The sequence below is a fragment of the Gossypium arboreum genome, chromosome 13 (genome assembly GCF_025698485.1).
Source record: "Gossypium arboreum isolate Shixiya-1 chromosome 13, ASM2569848v2, whole genome shotgun sequence".
Taxonomy (NCBI): domain Eukaryota; kingdom Viridiplantae; phylum Streptophyta; class Magnoliopsida; order Malvales; family Malvaceae; genus Gossypium; species Gossypium arboreum.
In genome coordinates, this window is record NC_069082.1 from 14,922,878 (window position 1) to 14,944,890 (window position 22,013).

At 29.2% G+C, this 22,013-nt stretch overlaps 2 protein-coding genes across 2 annotated transcripts; one reads left to right on the forward strand and one right to left on the reverse strand.

The window, feature by feature from the left end:
* Positions 1–3,567: 3,567 nt before the first annotated feature.
* Positions 3,568–6,352, reverse strand: LOC108463607 (V-type proton ATPase subunit F-like). Its single transcript, XM_017763526.2, has 5 exons — positions 6,221–6,352; positions 6,021–6,098; positions 5,341–5,422; positions 4,745–4,827; positions 3,568–3,885 (listed from the first exon to the last, which is right to left on the reverse strand). Exons 2-5 carry the CDS (start codon positions 6,081–6,083, stop codon positions 3,721–3,723), a joined length of 393 nt encoding a protein of 130 aa, XP_017619015.1. The 5' UTR covers positions 6,084–6,098; positions 6,221–6,352; the 3' UTR covers positions 3,568–3,720.
* Positions 6,353–14,097: 7,745 nt separating this feature from the next.
* Positions 14,098–16,973, forward strand: LOC108461920 (transcription factor bHLH30-like). Its single transcript, XM_017761904.2, has 2 exons — positions 14,098–15,189; positions 16,137–16,973. The coding sequence occupies exons 1-2, from the start codon at positions 14,656–14,658 to the stop codon at positions 16,599–16,601; spliced, it is 999 nt and encodes a 332-aa protein (XP_017617393.1). The 5' UTR covers positions 14,098–14,655; the 3' UTR covers positions 16,602–16,973.
* Positions 16,974–22,013: the final 5,040 nt, after the last annotated feature.

Consider the following 22,013-nt stretch of genomic DNA (forward strand, 5'->3'; position numbering starts at 1 on the left):
AGTAATACATCAATATTACTTGTATTATGATATTTTATAATAATATTGGAAATATGTTTGTGGATAATTACTTGATTGGTGAAATTGTTGGAAAAAGAGAGAAATCCGTTTGAACCTTGGAAAGATTGGATGATCTGAGATAGTATGTAGCTAGGTCACATGTATGGTGCTGAGTGCACATCATGTGTGCAAGAGAGCTACAAGACATTATGATGTAGCTAGGTCGCATGGGTGATACTATGTGTACACCATGTAGACAAGAGAGCTACGAGATAAATTGGCTAGGTCACATGGGTGGTATTGAGTGTTCACCATGTGTACAAGAGAGCCGAACTATATGATGGGTGGAGCTATGTGCTGAAACCACCAAGTATCAAGGATTGATCCGAAGTGTTCAACGAGAGACTCTCTATGTATTGCTTTGTGAGTTTTGTGATGAATAAGTGCAGGAACTTGATTATGTGAATGATGTGTTCATTAAGTGACCAAGATGTGGTGAGGTTATAAACAAGTAAGTTATACATAAGGATACTTTTATAGTGACCTTGTGATCATGGGCCTATACTTGTGATGTATGAAATGTGGTGAAAATGATTTGTGATATGTATGTTAAAATGAGGTTAATACAAAGAAAGTGTGAAAGAGTGAATTAGCAATTAAACTGTTTTGGATAGTAGCAGTGATGTGATTTTGAAAAATCACCAAAAATAGTATAAATTGAATCAGAGACTGAATGAGATATCAAATTAAAGATTAATGAGTCTATTTTCATATAAAAGAAACAGAGAAAGAAAAGGAGTTCTATATTTTGAGATATTTATGTTTTTGTCAGACTAGTTCATAATGATTACGTGATCTCCTGTTCTGACTTTGGAAAATCACAAAAATTTGGATAAAAATAATTAGAGGCTTAAAATTATATTTTAAAATCCCTAATGAGTCTATTTTCAAGATAAATCAACAATAACATTATCTGAGTTCTGTACTGTGAGATAATTAATTTTTAGTGAAGAGAGGTCAGAACTGTCAAAGGGTGAAACAGGGGAAATTTTAATGAATAAATTGTACTAATTGGCTAAACCAAAAATTATGAAAATTTTATGTTGGAAAGATATGTGAGTCTAGTTTTAGGAGAAATTTACAGATATTAATTTGGAGCTCTGTAACTCGAATTATAAATAAGTAAGTGACTATTACTTGTGTGGACAGTTTGATGTGAGCATTTATTAGTAAATTGTGAAATCGTACTTACAAGAATGCTATATACATTAAGGATGTGGAATGGAGAGGAGGAGGAGGAAAATAAATATATGTGGAATACATGGAAACTATGGTATATGAAATATTGATATAATGAAATAAATGATATGTGTTTATAAGAAAAGCAAAGAGAATGATATGTATCATGACATGTATATATATATATATATATATATATATGACTAGTCTCAATGTAATGCTTGTTGGGTATGGAGTTGAATTGAAATGTTTCAGGCAAACATGTTATTTTGCGCATCTGAATTGTGGTATTTTATAAAGATATGATCTAGTTTTAAATATGAATGCTTGATGATTAAGCTGAAGATATTTGGTAAGATGATAATCTTGGTATAAATGTATAAGTGGTACTATAATAAACAAGGTAAAATGAGTATGAGAGACACATGTATGATGACATACAAATGCTATGTTTGTGGTTTAATTGAGAATATTTAATGATTAATGCTTTTGATTTTGTATAAGTGTGTAAGAGATTAAGGTTGACCAAAGCTTGGAAAATAGCCTAGGTATATTCCACACAGGCAGAGACACGACCATGTGTCTCAGCCGTGTATGGAACACGACTTTGGGACACGGGCGTATAGAGCCTTAAAGGATGAAATTTCCAAGATTTTTGTAAGTTCTCAGTTTAGTCCCGAATCCTTTCTAAAGTATGTTTTGGGCTTCGTAGACTCAAATAAGGGACTATGTGTAAGTGAATGAACGTTTTGAAATATGAATGAAATTTTATGGCCCGTATTTTAGTTTAATGTTTGTATGTTTGTCCGGTAACGCCTCGTACCTTATCCCGGCCTCGGATACGGGTAAGGGGTGTTACAAATAACATGTAATAAAAAAATTTGGCTAACTTATAAAGTTCGCCAAAAGTTATTGCAAAGTGACAGAGTGCGAACTCCGTCAATTGGTGAACTGCTTCTAAAGAACCCTTAATATTTTATGGTAAACGACATAGGAAAAACCTTGCGAATTGTGTTTGCAGTATCTCTACACAGATTGGTTGATTGCAAAACTTACGCTTATAAAGAAAACTGTTATGTATGTAAACCTTGCTCGCAAGGCTATCATTGTTAGAAAGTCTTAAAACCCTTATGAATGTAAACTTTTAATGAAATAGTCATGCGAACCTCATGAGATCAATTAAGCGAACCCTAGAAGAATAGTTATGTGAACCCTTTTGTAATTGGTAGACAAGTCATATATGCGAAGCCCTAGTTGCCCCTACGTTGAGATCGTGATTCCTTTGTGGCAAAGGCTGAGTATAGGTACTCATAGTACGTCGAGATAGCATGTATTGTTTGTAGAGGGGTTGCAATCTTATTTGAGAAGCAAACAAAATTCCTATGCTTCCAGATTTGCTAAAGCATAACAATAAATTTCCTGTATGTAAAGTGACGGTTGTACCTGTCGATTTGTAGTTCTTCTAACCAACTAGCAGTCCATTCATGGACATCCTAAACTTGTAAATGATCAACATGAACTCCTTGATTGGAACCAAACCATACTGCTGCAAATATGCAATTGTGAGAAAGATGATCAAGGGTTTCATCCACTTTATAGCAAAGAGGGCAACAGAGACCAAATGTAGGGATGCTTCTAAATTTCGACCTGAACCGACAGCCCATTGTTGTAAATTTTTCATATAAAAACTAGGATCTTGAGAGGTAGTTTGATACGCCATAGAACCAACCATTTATACCTTAATATGGAACTTGGGGAGCTATTGCTATTAATTATCCACTTTTACACCTCTTTGACCGTGAATTCCCTAAAGTGGCCAACTTTCCAAACGAATTTGTCACCCTGCTTGAACAAGGAAAATGCTCTCGATGATAATTCCGCCATCCAACTTTGGCCATATTGGGTCTGGATTACATTGTTGTATTGCGATCATAAATTGGACATTGGAATTCCTGGTAGCACTTTTCCAGGAACCTGGATTAGGGACAATCCATTGTCTACTATTGAAATGCTTGTGCCATCCCGAATTTGAATGTCAATTCCCTGCAAACAAATGTCGCGAACTTTCAATATGTTTTTCCATATCTAGGAATTGGTTTTCCAGGCCTGAACTTGGAGGAAGTTTTGTCGTGTAAAATATTTAGCCAATAAGAGAAGCTGATTTTGAACATACAATTTAATAGGACATCCACCCAGCTTGGCTTCTCATTTTGCACATTATTAAAAGCTTCCTATAAAAAAGAAAGGTGTTAGTGTTACCATTTTCTGATGGTCTGATGATTTTAGTTTATAAATATTTATTATTTAAGGCCATTTAATGCTCAAAAATTCTCTTCAAACGTCATTTATTCAACTAAAAAGGCCATTAAAGCATATCTCCAAATAGGAAATAGGAATAAATAAATAAATTTAAGTCATAATATAATCAATGGAAAATTTTAAAACATCACTGGATAGTGAAAATCTCAAGGGTATTTGCATTTAATGCCTTGTAGATGCCACTGATTCTGCATTGAAGAGGTGTTTAACTCGTGAAAGAATAGAATCATGTGCAGGATCATAAGGATGGTTCTTGGATGGAATCTCCAAAATTGCAGGAATAGGCTTGTTATAGCTATCCACTAAAAATCTTATCATATTAGCGACCTGCAATTAAAAGGGTGAAAGCCTTGCTCCTTAATTTAGCCCACAAGACTTAAGAATGAAATTCAAATATAAATTCTTGTGTATGGATTTGTATCATTATAGATGAAAACTAATGAGGTTATATATTCAGAAGATAAGAGCTTTTCTTAATCTAATGCCAATATTAGAATGACGAAATTATCAAAGTAAAGGGAAATTCATCAAAATGCCAATAAAAGCATGCGAGATGAGATAACGCTTCTTACCTATCTTAACACCTTGGTACACTAGAATCTCATGTACGTTCACACAAAACTATAAAACTACCCCCTCCATTCACCCCTAAACTATGTCCATATGCTTGGCTTCAACTGAGCAACAAATAATCAATAAAAACTTTACACATAGAACCACATAATAAGGAAAGCATAAAATAGGCCTATAGTTGTCACCCAATGTTTAAGTGCTTCCCTTAAAAAGGGATTTTATGCAATGATGGGTTTTATATTTGATCAAATCTCATAACCAATATCATTGTTTGGTAGTGTCTTTGGTTGTTAATGATCATGTCATGGAAACGCAAAGCCATGAAAAGTTTGTACAGATAAAATCACTTGAACAATGTACTTCATTATTGAATCTAGTATACTTGCCTTTGATCTGAAGGTGATTTATATTCACATTTCAGTGATAACCAACCAACATTGACTTCTAAGGATCAGTATGAGTCTGAGTTAATGATGATGATGGAAGCAAGAGACATTATAAGATTTGTGCATTTCACAGTTCTCCTCAGTTGCAACTTTTTTGTTCATGACACACCTTAACAATCATCAAGAAATAAATGATTCTATATGATAGCATTAAGCAAACAACTTACATATTGACTAATCAGCACGATAGCAATATCTGTCCTTGTTGTGAACTCTTTAAATGCATCTTCAATTTGTTTAACTGTGGTTTCTAGAAGGTAAAAAACAAAAGGCATCCATAAATGAAAGATAAAGATGATGGCAATTGGCAATGCCAATGATTTAAGATAAATATGGAATCTTCCTATTGAGATATTGTCCATCTTTGTAATTATGCATGAACTTTCTTTTTGATCCAGCTAACTAATTATCATTTCAACAGGAAAAGAGACGAAAACATAGGTTTTCCACTCCAGAAAGAAAGTTGCAGAAGGTAGAATGACTTTTAAACATAGTAATAACAAACATGGTTACATTAAAAAGGCATACTTTTAACTTAAAACACTCCTAAACAACAATTTTCTGTATTGATTATAATAACATGTTCTCCACTCCTTAACTAGGCATCACATAAAGCACAGTCAAGGTGAACGTATATTGTTATATTCAAATAACATTAGGAGATTCAAAGACAGTAATATGGCGACGAGCTTGACATAGAGCATACGTAAACATCAAACTTTTGAAGTGGTACTAATTAAACATAGAAAGTTTAAGAGCCTACTTGAGTCCACAATAAGATAATTTGTCTTTCTTCGCAAGTCAACATTACCCACTCCAGCAAGTAGAAATCCAACCACGGTGTCCTAGCCCCAAAAAATTATATATCAAACAGGTTAAATAAAATGTAATGGTTTTAGTTTCCATATTAACAACATTTGCATTAGTGTTCATCAAATCATGTCATAAGAACCCCTTATTCTTGCAATTGTCTATTGATAACATATAGAAGAAGGTAAATGACTAAAAGAATAAATTTGGGGGGAATTCGTAAAAATGTATGGTGATGATTAAGCTTTTCGAACAAAATATATCGCAATAATTCATAAAAAGGTCATGATTTTACCTTTCATGATTATATAGATTTGAACTGTATCAACCTTTCATGCAAAATGAAGTTTTCAGTCGCTAAGCAACATTAATCTAACTCATAAAAATACTTTCTACTTGTTTTCTGGATAAATTCTATAGCAATTAACTCAGTCATTCTTTAAAAATAAATAAAGTAAATCTTTATCTAAATTTCATGAATCTAATTGACATAAAAATCCAAGCGTTGAAGATCTAAATTCAAGAAGGATGACTGGCAAAATCATATGGGCAATGCAACAAAATGATACAAAAACACCAAAAAGATTAGAGATGTGTGTACTGATTTATGCCTACTTCAAAAGTTGTACCCACCTCGTCGGCGATCATAGCAATAAGAGCAGAGTTGCTAGTGGGAATATGAGCTGTATTCGCCATTGATGAACTTTTGAACTACCAAATCACAAAAACCAAAAATATGAATCACAGGCGGGTACATTTGAACAATGGCCTAAAATCTAAGCTTCTATTGTTTATTTATTTTGGATCAAATAAGACGACACAAAGAAATCTACCTTTACTCAAGGATCACCTACGCCTACTTTCGTCGTTCAATTTGAATATCTTTGCAATTCGCGGTGTATAAATTGTTTCTACCAGATTGTAACCGTGCTTACCGTATTATCCGCCAAAGCCCAAGACTATTGCATATTAAAATTAAGAAATTGTCAAAAGAATTATATATCAAAATTTTCACTGAAATTTGTTCCATGAATTAAATTGAGAAAAATAGTAAAATCATCATATTAGAATAAAAATATGTTGTTTAATTTTTTAAAAAATTAATTACTTTTACTAAAAAATAATTCCTTTTCTAAAAAATCTTTTAAGATATAAAATTTATATATATAATAATTTTCACTCTCCTTGTAACCTATTCCCCGTCCCCAGTTGAAAAAATAGATTATAAGATTGTTGATACTTTATCAGTTATACCAATTTAGAGAGTTTTCCTACCTTTATGTATTTTTTAGTGGATAAAAAGTAATTTGTTAATTTCATATTTAATTTTTCTACATTTAATTAGTATTTAGATAAGTTCCGCCCCATAAATTTGAGAACCTATGTAACACTTGTTACCCAAATAAATCCCACATTATCAAATATTTATAATTTGGACTTTTTCTTTAATGAGTTTTGAGAACATAATTAGACTATTAATAAGGATTAATTATTTGGGGCTCATTTAATACAAAAATTTTCAGTTGCTGGTTGTATGTCTCAATACTAAAACAATATTTTCTCAAGATATTGCTTTGACACTATAGAAAGTTGGCTCCAAAATTGTCTTAGCTCGAGATAAAAGGGTTTTTTGTTTCTAGACGAAGTCCTTTATGTCTCAAGACATGATTTAATTACTTAAATTTTTAATTTTGAAGTTTTTATGTCTCGAGGCTTTAGACGGGAGATCTGAAATTTCTAAACCAGACCAAATTGATTCACAACCAATTCAAACAATAACCAACACTCACGAACTATATAATACCGTATCTCTTTGATCCAAAACACATTTAACACAAGTATTAAAGCATTTACAAGTATTAAAGCATTTAGACACTCACTTGCTCTAATGTTTCACCTATGTACATGCCATTTATTTAGATCAAAATAGAGAAGATTTCATACTCTTCTCCAAGCTCTTGAAATGTGAAGTGACTGATCCTTGATAAATCTTCACTTCATATCTTTACCTACGCATTGCAAATAACGGGATAACCTCGTGAAAGCTTAATGCTTAAAATTTACCTTCCTCTTTCACTTCTCTCACCGTCACCATGCAAAGAAATTAGAAACCTGAAATAAAAAAAAGGGTATAGAACAAAAGCCGATTTAGCTACCTTCTTCAACTGAATTTAGATTCAAAATCAATACGACTTGAACATCCAAGCCTCCATAATCTGTAGGCAATGAAGCCAATAGCGGAAGCTTCAAGCAAAACTGCATTTTAACCAAACAAAAACTACATTAACTACTTTTTTGCCTGATTGAATTACAGTTTGGAAGTAAAAAGCAAAGCGCAACTTTATCACTTCCATGCAAACTAAAATGTCCCAACTTTTTTTTTTAATGAAAAACCAATGAACGGATCCCCAAAGTTATAGTTTTTAAGAGACTTCCAAAATCCATTAATGAAAATAAATTAAAATTTTCAAAACCAAAAGAAAAAAAAAATCCGTACCCAGTTTTTTTCTTTCCAATTCTTTCTCCTTACTCACAACGTTATTGTTATTAGTATTCCTTCTGTCACTTATTTCCTACTGTTTTTTTTTTTTCATTTATATGTGTATGTTTTAAGCATTATGTCTTTACTGAAACTATCAATTCATCCAATTCGTCTTTTTGTGAATCTAGCGGTTCATTTTTTAGAGAAAGGTGAAGGAGGAGGTAGAGATGGAGGCAACAATGGTAGTGTTGGTGGGGAAAGTGGAAGAGGAAGGTAAATTTTAAGGATTATATTAAGATCATTTGTAAATTTTGAGGATTAATTTTTTAAAATTATGACTAAATTGATATAATATGTAAAAGTTGACAGTTAAATTTATTATTATACTGATTTTTAACTGTCATGTCACTCTCCAGTACAAAATTTAACAGAAAATGAACTAAATAATAATAATCTCTCAATTAGTTGGGTGACTAAAAAAGAAAATGAACAATAGTTATGTGATAGTTTACTTGTGTTTCTGGTAAAGAAAAAGAAAGTTTTATTTATTGGTAAGTTAAAAGTTCATCTAATGCATTTGGTTTAAATTCAACCACATGCTAAATTTTATTGATTTCTTTTAAGTAAAAAGATTAAAATACTTTCAAATAATATAATTTATTTTAATTACAAAATATATTTTCTTAATTCTCCTAATTGAGTTGGTATACGATTGACTCTTAACGCCAAATGAATAAAGATTTTATTAATAATATAAATAATTAATATATTTACTATTTTAATAAATTATTTAATATTACAATTTTATTTTAATATTGTTTTTTTTATTTGTAGGTGCAAAAGCTAAACTATTACATTTTAATAATATATTTTAACTATAATAATTTTTAATTTTTAAACAATATTCTTAATATATTATTGAAAATATTTATATTAATATTTTAATACTAAATATATATTAAAACTTATAACTATTTAATAATAATTTTTATAATATAAATTATGAATATAAATATGAGTATTTATTTAAATCATGTTTAGTTTTATTTATCTGTTCCAACTTTAGTGTGTAACTATCAACTCCTTAATGTAATTTAAATTAAGTTTTAATTACGCATTTTTATTATTAAGTTTATATATGATATTAGTTAATATAAAATAAAGGGATAATCAAAATTATATATAAACTTTAATTTTATGCAATTTTATATGTGATAGGATTTTTATTTTTTTTGTAATTTCTTTAAAAAATTATGTTTTTCTTTTTCTGACTTTTTGGAATTTTCTTAGTAGAAAAGGAATGAAGTTGAAGCAGTATAACATTGGTTGCAACTAGTAAATGCAAGATGAATTTGAATAGAACGTCATTACAGGGTGGGGATGGCGTCATGGTAAACCCCTGCGACAATTTTGGGGTGACTTGTGGAGTGGTGGGTTGAGATAGTGGCGCTGCCGCTATCATAAAACCTTTGAATTTATATATTATCTTTAAAGAAAAAAAGAGAGATATATGATAAACAAAAAAGTAGCAGAAAGAAGGAAAAGATGGTACATTGAGAGGGGGGGGGGGACCAAAAGCAGCCATGCGTGTGAGTTGTGACCACAGAAAGGGTCCTAAAAACACACAAACCATCCCCTGCACTTTGCCAAAGCAAATAGTCTCACCACACCCACTGCCCTTCGTTTTGACTTTACAGTCACTTCATGCTCCTCTCTATTCTTTACAACACCTTCAAATTTGTATTAATTGATGTATGATAAGCAAGACATGGAAGTTGGTTCCAACGTAAATGTAACATTATAGTTAATCCAAACTTTTATGTTCATATATTGGGGTCACCATGACTTTTTCCTTACAAAAACTAGTAGTAGGAAGTTATTCAGTTATGGAATTAAAATTAATAACAGTTTCTAGTTAATCTCCAAATATTTACTCTTCTTTTTCCAACATAGAAACACCTCTTATTCCTTTTTAGACTCTGCCATTTGTCAAAAGCAAATGCAAAACCACTTGTTCCTTTTTACACTCTGCTAACATTGGGTTTCACCAACCAAGCATGCAAGCAATGCAATCATTTTCCTTCCCAATAACCTACGTGTCAATACCATATTTAACATTTTTTTCCGTCTTCAATTTCCTTTTCTGTCATGCATTCATAATATGACTCATATAAAATAAATAAAAATAATATATCATTAAAATTTAGTTGATCAAATTTATTTACTAATAATATATAAATTATACAATACCAATATACCCTAATTAAAATAAAATCCTTTTTCCAGAATTACGAATTGCCCTGCATGTTTGAGTCTTCAAGTTTGAATTTCACTATGTGTAATTGTCACATACAAATCTCTAATTTCATTATATGTTATAGTTATGTATGAGTTTTAGTTTAAATTATTTGAAGTTTTAATTCATTTATACTTTTTATTGGTTTAAATATATTTCATAATAACTCTGTATTTATTTATAATAGTAATTGCACTTGTAAATTCTAATTCTTTCCTAAAAGAATTAAATTGTAAAACAAATTAATTTGGGTTGTTTAGTTTAATAAATTAGAATAGGCATAATGTAAAAATAGCCCTAATATTTGGATGTTTGGTCACTTTGACCTTTTATGATTTTTTTAGATCATTTTGGCCCCTAATATTTTTTTTTCAAATTAATTTATTTTTAACGAACATGCTGACATTACCATTAGTTGACTAATGGTCAACATCAATTGCTAATATGACGATCTAAATATATTATCGTACTATATTATCTTATATGCTATGTTAGCAAATGATTTTAAAATTTTTAAACTTATTTTAAAATAATCATCATCATCTCCATTATTTCTTTCCATCTTCATCATCCTCCTCCCCCAAGTCATATCCATTGTTTCTTTCCATTGTTCATCCTCCTCCTCCCCCGAGTCCCACTTCTCCAACTAAAAAAAACACAGCAAATGCAAAGCAAACAAAAACATAAACGGCTCAAAATGAGTCGCCCCCCATTTCCATCAAAACCCTGCGGCAGTGGCACCCAACAAACAGACTACTTCACTGGGTTCAAACACTCTAATCTGAGGTCAAATTTCAACAAAGAATAGAAAAAGATGATACAATAATTTGCAAAATAAAAAAATAAATTACCAATGGCTCTTCAAAAGACCACGATTTGGACCAAAACCAAATTTGCATTTGGGAACATAAGGTTTGAAAAACTGAACTCTGCTACCCAAAAGACTTTTGCTTGAAACCTTCTGATGGGTATTTGAGAAATAAAACCAAAAACGCTTTGGAAAATTTGGGTATGAGAGAAACCCCTGAATTTGCCTAGTAAAACAAGAGTTTGATCGCCATTGTTTCGAGAATGCAGAGCTTATAAGCTAATTTTGGGGGGTTGGCTTGACGACAGAAGAGAAGATTTTGTATGGAAGGGAATGGAGAAGTGAAGAATGGGAATTGGTGAAGGCTGATTTTTAAAAACAGGTTTCAAAAACACAAGTTTTAAAAACAACTTTCAAAAACCCAGGTTTTTAAGTTCAATTTTTAAAAATTTTCAGATTTCATGAAAGAAAATGAATAGTTAATTTTTGGAGGATTAAGGGATTTTAAGGAAGAAACAATGGGGAAGAAGAAACTATGGAAATTGGAAATTAAAGTTTTAATAATTTTAATAATTTTATATTTTAAAATTAATATAATAATTTTAATAATTTTAAAATTATTTATTAACATGACATATAAGATAAAATAATGTTACATTATCATTTAATTACATTTAGATCGTCATGTCAATAATTAATGTTAACAGTCATGTCAACATGTTCGTTAAAAATAGATTAATTTAATAAAAAAACATTAGGAACTAAAATAATCCAAATATATATATATATATAAATGACCAAAGTAGTTAAATAACCAAATATTAGGGATTATTTTAGCATTATGCCATTAGAATATATGTGTGTATATATATAATGTATTTTTGAACGGCTAAGATTATAAATCTTTCTCCCCAGAACATGCTTGGTTGTTTATTGTGGAAATAGCTTTACCTTAATTGTTATGTAAATATAAACCTCCAAACCCAAGTATGCCAAGGATTTACCCAATTTAATCACCAAGAGAGAAATCAAAACTACAAGCTTCTAGAGTTTAAAATATGAAAAATATTTAATGTATTGTTTGTGCATAAATGTATTAGCTATGAATAATAACATCACAATTCATTATTAAATAACACAAAAAATAGTAGAGGTTTATAAATAAATATTAATAATTTTATTTAAACATAATTAAATAATAATTAATTATAATTAAATACACTAAACTTAAATTTGAGATCCTAAATTCCAGAGTTATTAATACTTATTTATAATAATTACTATTAATGTTTAATTATGTTTAAACAAAATTATTAGTATTTACTTACTTACAAGTGTTACATATTTTTGTTTAATTTAATAATGATATGTTATATTAATATTCACTAATAGTGTATGAGACTTATGTCATAGAGATGCATAAAATATTATTCCAAAAATATTTAAATCTTCAGTTAATATTAATTTTAGATTCAATTTTAAACAATCCTTACGTCTTATCCTTCATAAAAAAATTCAAGATATATGAAATCTCTTTATTTTTATGACAAAAACTAGTTCAAAATGAGAAGGTCTAAAATTAATTTTAATTAATTATTGAGAATAAATTATATTACAATCATCATAAAAATATAGTTTTTAAGTATCAGTAAAATTGTGCCACATTATTAAATTTTAAAATAACAAAATATTATTATACGAGAATAAATTATATTAACATCATCCTAAAAGCATAATTTTAGGCACCAATAAAATAATTTTTAAGAATCATTAAATTTTAAGCACCAAAATTATGTGTCAATAACATGAAAAAATTGTTGAAATGTTATTAAACATTAGAAATAGATCATGAGTAATGCGGTGAAAAGAACTATAAAAATTTCTCTAAGAATAAGTTTATAATAATAATTTTGTGTCTTTAAAATATGATAATATGATAAATTTTATTAATGCCTAAAACTATAATTTTAGTATTATTTTTATGTAAGTTATTTCCAAAATATAATATAAATGTTTGTGATGAAATTTAAACCATTAAAAATAGTATTTTAACCTATATATAGTAAACATCAATTAAAAGGATTTTAAGAAAAAACAAACCACATATGCATATGAATTAATTATATGATAAAAAAAGGAGCATATATTAATTAACATCAACTTGAAGGGCCAATTGAATAAAGGGAAGGAATGTGTATGATGTTGAAGATAGGTTGCTCAGAAGGAGAGGACGGGGGGGTGGGGTTGGTTTCCAAGACACAATGATTGCATGATGTTGGGAAAGCAGAAAGGATGGGCGTGGAAAATAGCCAAGAGTGTGGAACAACGTGGGAGCTTAACCCACTATATTAAAATTAAAACCATATGAAAAGGGTTTACCTAAGCTAACCCTTTTATCAGCCTTTTTGGATTTTGGTCGGTCGACAATCTCTGTGTGTGTTGCGTTGTGTTCCCCATCTCTCTCTTCACACTGTTGTTATTTTATTAGGTTTTATTATGCTCCAATCCCTGTTTTCTTTACATTTTTAAACTTTAATCCGGCTACTTTTAATTTCATGAATTTACTTCTCCTACTCTTTTGATTTAATTTTAAAATTCATTTATAATAATAATAATCGAATCCAAAGGAATTTTGTTAAAATGGATTATATGTCATTTTGAAAAAAAAAAGAAGAAGAAAAACTGCACCTCAAAAAGGGCTAAAATTAAAATTATTTCATTTAAGCAAGGTGGACCAAGGCCCCTATCTCCACTCCCCTGCTTCGTTACACCTTACAACCCTAAATTTAATATTTTTATTTGCCTAATAGATCCTCCATATGCGTGATATTGGACACATCAACAATTCGTTTTTATTTATAAAGTGCCACATGATTTAATATAAATGAAATCTTTTGGTAGAGTTCAAGTATAAAATTGGATTAAAAATTTGAAATTAAAAGTATAAGAAGGGTGAGAACAAACTTAGACCATTTTATTATTCGAAAAAGGTGAGATAGACTAAAAAATTAATAAAGAAAAGGATCCTCTCTCCCCAAGCCAAGCTGATAGCTACATGGGGATTGCCGTAAGAAGAAAGGAAAGGAAAGGAAAGGAGACTAGCACTAACACTACTTGCAAAATACAGACGCTATAAATTAGTGTAGTGGAGAAACCAAAACACACTAACATATATAAAAAATAAATCGAAGGAACCAAAAAGACACACCATTCCTTCCAAGTCCAACAAAGCACGTATATGAAAACGAAAGCTTGTTTTGATTTTGCGAAGGGTAATCAAAATGGTCATCAGATCAGATCACCCACAAACCAGTGAAAGATATTGACTCATCATCATTCATTCTACACTAAGTCCTATCCTTTTCCCCTTTTCCTTGCCTTGTTCCATTTTTTTTCTTTGTTCTCTCTCTCTCTCTTATCAATTTATCACCACCACAAAGAAATCATGTACAACAGGAATTTAGAGAGATAGCTAGTTAGCTTGCTTTTAAAATTCCATCTATATATATAACATATCCATCAAGGGAAGTTCTTTCTCTCTTTAGTCTTCTTCTTCTTCTTCGTTCGTAACCCTTTTTTTTGTTCCAATTTCATATATACTTTTTCATAATTCATATCAGAGAATAGCAAGTGATCTATAGAGTTAAGGGCAGGCCGAAGGGAGAGTACGGATATAATTATTATGTGTGCAAAGAAAGAAGAATATCGAGACTATCCTCGACCTATCCATAACCTACAAGCTTCCCAACAACACCACCAACTACACAACGATGAGTTATTTGGAGCAACTACGGGAGGGTTGGTATTCCCTCAACTACCTTGGTCTTTCCCACCGGTTCAAGCTCTCAGTCCAATCCAGTACTTCACCGGAAACCCGGTTCAGGACCATGTCCATGGCTCTTTTCTAGTCCCCCCTCCACCATCATCATACGGGGGGTTATTTACCTCAACAGCTCCTCCTGCCGCTGCCCTGCAGTTTGCATACGATGGTGCCCCATCAGTTAATCGCCTGAGGATCTTATCCGACAGTTTTGGAGCTGTTGGCTCAGCTCCTTTGGGGCTACAAGCTGAGTTAGGTAAGATGACCGCTCAAGAAATCATGGACGCTAAGGCTATGGCTGCTTCTAAGAGTCACAGTGAAGCTGAAAGGAGAAGAAGAGAACGAATCAACAACCATCTCGCAAAGCTACGCAGCTTACTCCCAAGCACCACCAAAGTAAGTTGTAGTCATTGTACAGTTCATTAAAATGAAACAAAAAAGCTTATAAATTTGTCAAAAAGAAAACATTATAAACCATCACGCCTACAACATGTCCTAGTATATTATTTGGAAGTGTCATACATACGCCTTTTGGTGCACCCCTTTTTGTTTTGTTTTTTAATGAGCTTTCCCCCCCATTCAAAGATACCTGTAGGTCTTCCTAAGATTCTACTTAGATGGTTGGTCACATGGTCTGATAATAAGCTATCAAAACCTACTCATTTAGACGTGAAAGGTTGTCAAATTTCTTTTTGGCCCATCTTTTGTTCCCTTCAGTTTTGATCTTTTCATTAAAAAGAACAAATGCTTGTCTTTTGGTTTATTCTTTAAGTCTTGCGGTGGTTCCAAGAAGAAGGGAAAGTAAACAACGAAAGGGATTGAGCATTGATATGATAAAGAGAAACCAAGGAGCAGTCCCTTGGAAAATTTCTTGCCGGATCATCAACCAAATTAACTAGGGAGCCAAAGGTAATAAAGCTACACAAACCAATTTTTTACGAGACCTGCCGGTATTAGTCTCCCATGGTTACATTGAGTCGGATGAAATCCCTAAAAGGAAATCAAAACTCCCCCAACACTATTTTCTTCCGCATGCCTTGATAAACTATTACCCTTTGTTAGTTACACCTTGAAACAATAATATACCCCATCATTAACAATGAAGTTTTGGATGTGGGGAAATTAGCAAAAATCCATCTATTCTTTACACAAACAAGATCTATTTAATATGCTATTAATGGCATTTCTTGCTTAATTGATTTCATATTCTATTTTTCTTTCTTTTGGTTATTTCTTGTGATATGGGAATATGGGACAAAAGCTAGCTTCATTGCTGGCAGAGGTACCCTAGCATGCGTGTTAATTAATGGTGCTGTTGTTTTGGTTACCACCATGTAACATAGACGGACAAGGCTTCACTGCTTGCGGAAGTGATCCAACACGTGAAAGAGCTTAAACGGCAAACGTGTTTGATAGCAGAAACAAGTCCGGTACCGACCGAAACCGATGAACTAACGGTGGATACATCGGACCAAGATGGTAAGTTCGTGATAAAAGCTTCGCTTTGCTGTGAAGATAGGTCCGATCTTTTGCCTGACCTAATCAAAGCATTGAAAGATTTACGTCTCAAAACACTAAAAGCTGAGATCACGACGCTGGGCGGGCGTGTCAAGAATGTACTCTTCATTACCGGAGAGGAACAAGAATCGAGCTGTAGCAGTGATGGTGGTGACGTTATTGGTTCAATACAAGAAGCATTGAAAGCAGTGATGGAGAAGAGTACTTGTGGGAATGAATCTAATTCTTCAGGGAATGTTAAGAGACAACGAACCAACATCAGTACTGTTCTTCAACACAGGTCTCTTTAACTTATTACAAAAGGGCCTTGGTCGACTACTTCATTTTTGTGTGTGTGTGTGTGTTTTAGTTTATGTGTTTCTACAAGTAGAACAAAATAGATGATGATGAAGATGATAATGTCTGTCGTTTGTGTGCTTAAAAGAATGGGTTCAATTAAAGAAGAAATAAATCCAGAAACTGGTTGGTTCTTGGTTTGGTGTGGTGATGCTAAGTGATGAGAAAGGGAAGGGGAGAGAGCTGACGTTTGAAATAAACCCTAATGTGACTGCCATTTTGCGGTCATCCTTTAACAATAGATAGTATAAGGTCAAATTCTGGGTTTTGTCCTTCTGCTATGTTGAAATTCGGAATTTAGTTCTTGCTCTTTAAATTTAGCATAATTTACTCCCTCTAATTTTACAACTTTATGATCAGTTAATCTAATATTTACCTATTTTTCAAAATAAAATAAATTTTCCAACAAAAGAAATAGTCTATGTTAACATAATAAGGGTTATTATTATTATTATTATCGAAATGTTAGTATAATGAGTTGGAATTGTTGGTTTTAAGGAAAAGAAATATATATTAACATTTTTTTTGTTACTGCGGATGAAAAATATGATTACTTGAAATTTAATCTAAATTCTTATGTCCACGATATATAATTCTTGTCACTTAACTAAAAAGTTGTTGGTAATCTATACTACTATTTTATCTATAACTATTTAGATTAACCAATAATATGATAAAAGTGGAGAATAAAATTATGCAAAATTAAAATATAAAGATTAAAATTAAATTTTAAATATAATAGTGGAAATAAAATTACAATTTGACCATAGTATTAATTTTTTTCTTTACAAATAAACAAAAGTTTAAGAACTGTTAGAGATTGTGTCGAATTCGCTACTTGTTAAAAAAATAAATATAGTGAGAAAATAAGGGATCTGTGGGGTTGGCGGACCATACCAAACAAGTTGAGTCTGTATAGAACTATACTTTTATTATATGATTTTGATTAGAATATGGTTTTTCAACTCCTAAATAGATGTAGTCGAAACTCTTCTTGTATCATTCATTTTTCAACATTAGGCTTTGTTTGCTTCACCATAAAATAATTTGTAGAAAATATTTTCTATATTTTCTTGTGTTTGTTTCACAAAAAACAGCCTGATCAAGGGAAAATGAGTTACAAATCAACGGAAAATAAGCCATTTTTCCTGTAAAATAATTTACCATTTTGAAAAGAGTAAGTCATTTTCCAAAAAAGCTCTTCTATGGTAATTTTATTTTTATATAAAAGTTAACTTAAATAATGCTTAATATTATTATATTAATAATAAAATTTATTTTATTTTTAAAATATTAATATATTAATATAAAATGTTATAGTTATAAATATTATTAAACATACATATTTAATTATTTATATTTAATCATATAATTTATTATTAATATAATTAATATAATAAGATAAATTATTTAATATTTCAATTTTATTTTAAGAATAAATTTTAAAAATAATAAATTTAAATAATATTCTTCACATAGTATTGAAAATGTTTAATATTAATATTTTAATAATAAATATTTATTACAATTATAGATATATTAATAATAAATGTTTTGTAGTATAAAGGTTAAATATGCCATAAGTTCATGTATTCTTCACAAATTTAGAATTTAGTCCTTGTACTTTTATTTTCAAGAATTTAGTCCTCTACTTTTCAAATTTGAAAATCAAATCCAATTGTTAACATTGTTAAAATTTTTTGTCAATTTTATTGATGTCACATTTTAAATAAAAATACTCACTTTGTAGCTATGTAACTAAAAAATGACGTTGTAATAAACCTGAATTTAAGAAAATAATTTTAATATATGCAAAACAATATAAAAACAAATTTATGGATATAAAAATAAAGTCAATTAAATAATAAAAAATAAAAAATCTCAAATGTATGTTTGTTTTATTGGAATCAATTTTGTAAAATATTTTTAGGAAATATGTCAAACAATAAAAAGTATTTTACACAGGTTCATCCAAACATCAGAAAATATTAGTTTTTTCCAGAAAAGTAAGTTATTTTCTAGAAATAATTTTCCGAAAGCGATTTTCAGTAAAACAAATAGAGTCTTTGCCCGTAGTTTTATTACAAAAGAGTTTCTATGTAAAATTTATGTGTTCTTATTTTTTTTTCTTTTCTTATTTACTTTGCAATCGTTTTACCTTATTTATCGACGTTTATTATAACAATAAGAAATGGTCAAAAGTATCACATGATTCCATTTTCTAATTAGTACTAATTTGTTTTTGATGTTTAACATTTTATTCAATTTAGACTTAGATCTTATTGAGACTATGAAAGATATTAATTTTTAATAATAATAATATATTTGCTAGTCAATGATACATCCTATAATGAAACGTGATTATGTATGATTTTCTTGGTTAGAAGTACAAAATTCAGGTCCAAACAATTAAATCTAAACTGCAACATTCTTATATTCACATACTTTGCTTTTTCCATCTTTAGTTGTAACTTAAAATAAATCCATTGATATGAGTTTAAAGCTTTATTTAAAATATTAAATTTAAAAATGATTTTTTTTAAAATATAGGTAGAGTAACTTTCAATATTTAAAGTTTAAATTTGATCGAGTACAAGTTGATAATAAGTTAGTTTTTATATTATGTAATTTATTTTATATTAAAAATTAAATGTAATGGTTTATGTTTAGAAATTTAATAAAAACATATAAAGGTAATCTAAGATATGTTTTAAAGAAAAATAATCATATTTCCAAAATTAAAAAATACTTTACAAGTTTAGATTAATTATTTATAAAAATAGATGAATTTTAATTTGTAGTTCAAGCTAAGTAAAATTTAAAGAATTATGTATAATATTAAAACCTTGTATGAATTTAACATCATCCATTAATACCTCTACTTTGAAATTATATCACGAGTTACAATCAAATAGTTATATTTAAACTAACTTAACTCACCAGCACATGTGAGACTCAATATCTCACCTCTACCTTTTCTCAAATTATTCTTTTTTCCTACCAAGATGGTATATTTTTATTTCAAAGCTATACTACTATATAAAAAGAAGGCCCTAAGGCCTCCTCCTATCATCACACACTATATTTCTTTTCTTTTTCTTTTTAATTCTAAAATAATAGTAAAATTTCAATTTTAATCCTATTATATAATATGGACACCTGTCCAATTTTTCCTTTTCTTTTTTTTTTTTTACATGAGAACATTATGGGTAAACTTCAATTCCAATCCCTCTACTTTCTAGATTGTAAGGATGGTTAAATTTTAATTTGATCACTATATTTCGCTCAAATTTGAGATTCAATCTATATACTTCAATTTTGACATAATTTGATACCTTAACTTTTATAATATTATTAGTTAGCCTACTTTATTCTCATTGAAACGATAATGTGAATTTTTAAGAATTGTTAGGACATTTAAAATTCTTTATTAAATTCAGGTCCATTACAATGTTATTTTTTGTTACATGGATACTAAGTTTATTTTATTTTATTTTCAAAATGCCACACTAACAAAAAAAAAATTCTAACAAGATTAACAAATGGATCTAAAATTTTAAATTAGAAGTAGATAGATTAAATTCTTGAAATTAAAAATATGGAGATTAAATTCTAAATATCCAGGAGAGTACTACAACTTTGAGTAAATTGTGACTTTTAAAATTTTATATTATAATTTAGTCAAGAAATAAATAATTAACCCAACGTGAAGCATGGGTGGAAACCATATTAGTTTAAGATTATTTTTAGCTTTAATTCTACCCATTCTTACCGCTTTAATCACTTTAATTGTTTTAAAAAAGTTGATTTTTTCTAAACTTGATAATTAGGTCCACCTTGATACTTAAACTTCTTTTTAGCTCACATTATTTACAAAACTTGACAGTTTGTCCTAATTTTGGTACTTGAACTTTAGTTCAATTAACGTGTGATGATGTGACATTTTAATATTTTACTACAACATCACTCTAAAATTACAAATATTTAATTTTATAAGTTTATATAAATTTTAAGTGATGACATGTCATAATATTAGAGTATTAGGTGATTAATTAATATTGACACACATGTATATATATCAATACAAATACTTAATGAGTAAAGAAAATGGCTTGATATATGCTCTAACAATAGCTTCCAACATATACAAAATTTCTTGAAAATTGTCATAATTTTCTTTTGATACAATTGTGATTCGATCCTAGATTTCCTAGGGAAGGTGCCCGACCAACAGGCAACAATTTAGGTTTGAATTGTCATAATTAATGGTTTTATCGTATATATACAACGTAAAGTTAAATAAATTTTTAGATTAAATTATATAATTTTATAAAAAGTTAAAATATAATTTAATCATTATACTCAACATTTATCCAACTTTTATTATTTTTGGGTCAAATTATAGTTTTAGTATATATTAACTTAAATATTATGGCAGAATTTTCTCGTTTTAGGAAGCCAAAACCTGCTTGCCCCTTGCCCTTTGTCTCCACACACACATATGTACATATGTATGTATATATTTATATATGTACAGAATTCAAGGCGTATATATACATTTGTGCTGATATATAGATTAATTTTGGTACATAAATATATTATAAGGTAGTACTTAGTTGTTATAAAATGTACATGAAAACCTTTAATTCTAAAAATATTATATAATAATAGTATGATAATAAATTTAGCTCTCAATATTTTTTTAAATTTGATCATTATTATTTTAGCTAAATTTGACCATAAACTTTTTAAAAGTATTTAATTTGCAATGTTGATTAAAATATTAAATTTTTAAAGATGTTGACGTGGCAATTTGTATGACAATCTACATATATTTTATACTAGCATGTCATTATTTATCTTGTACGTCACATCAATAAATATTTAAGAATTATAAAAATAAAAAAATTATTTATAATTTTTTTAAAATAACATGAAGTATATGTGGATTGACATTTTTGTAGTCACTTTTAAAAATTTAACATTTTAACTAATATTTCCATTAAAAATAACAATTTAAATCTTTTTGAAAAGTTGATGATTAAATTCAATTTTTTTAAAGTCAATGATCAAATTTAACTTTAAAAATAAAAATAAATTGATAAATATAAACATTAAAAACTAAAATTATGATTTACCTAAAATAAAAAATATAAGTTACTTTAATAATTTGATGTTTTTCCACTTATCATGTCTTCACATTTTCCCCTTTAAATGTACCTATGATTTAAAACTAATTAGAACTAAGCCTAACATATTACTCCTTTTATTATATTATATTATTTTTGGGGGTTAATGATAAAAGTTGTTAAAATTATAAAAGATATTGGAGTGATGAATAGAGCATGTAGCCCAAAGCCTATAAC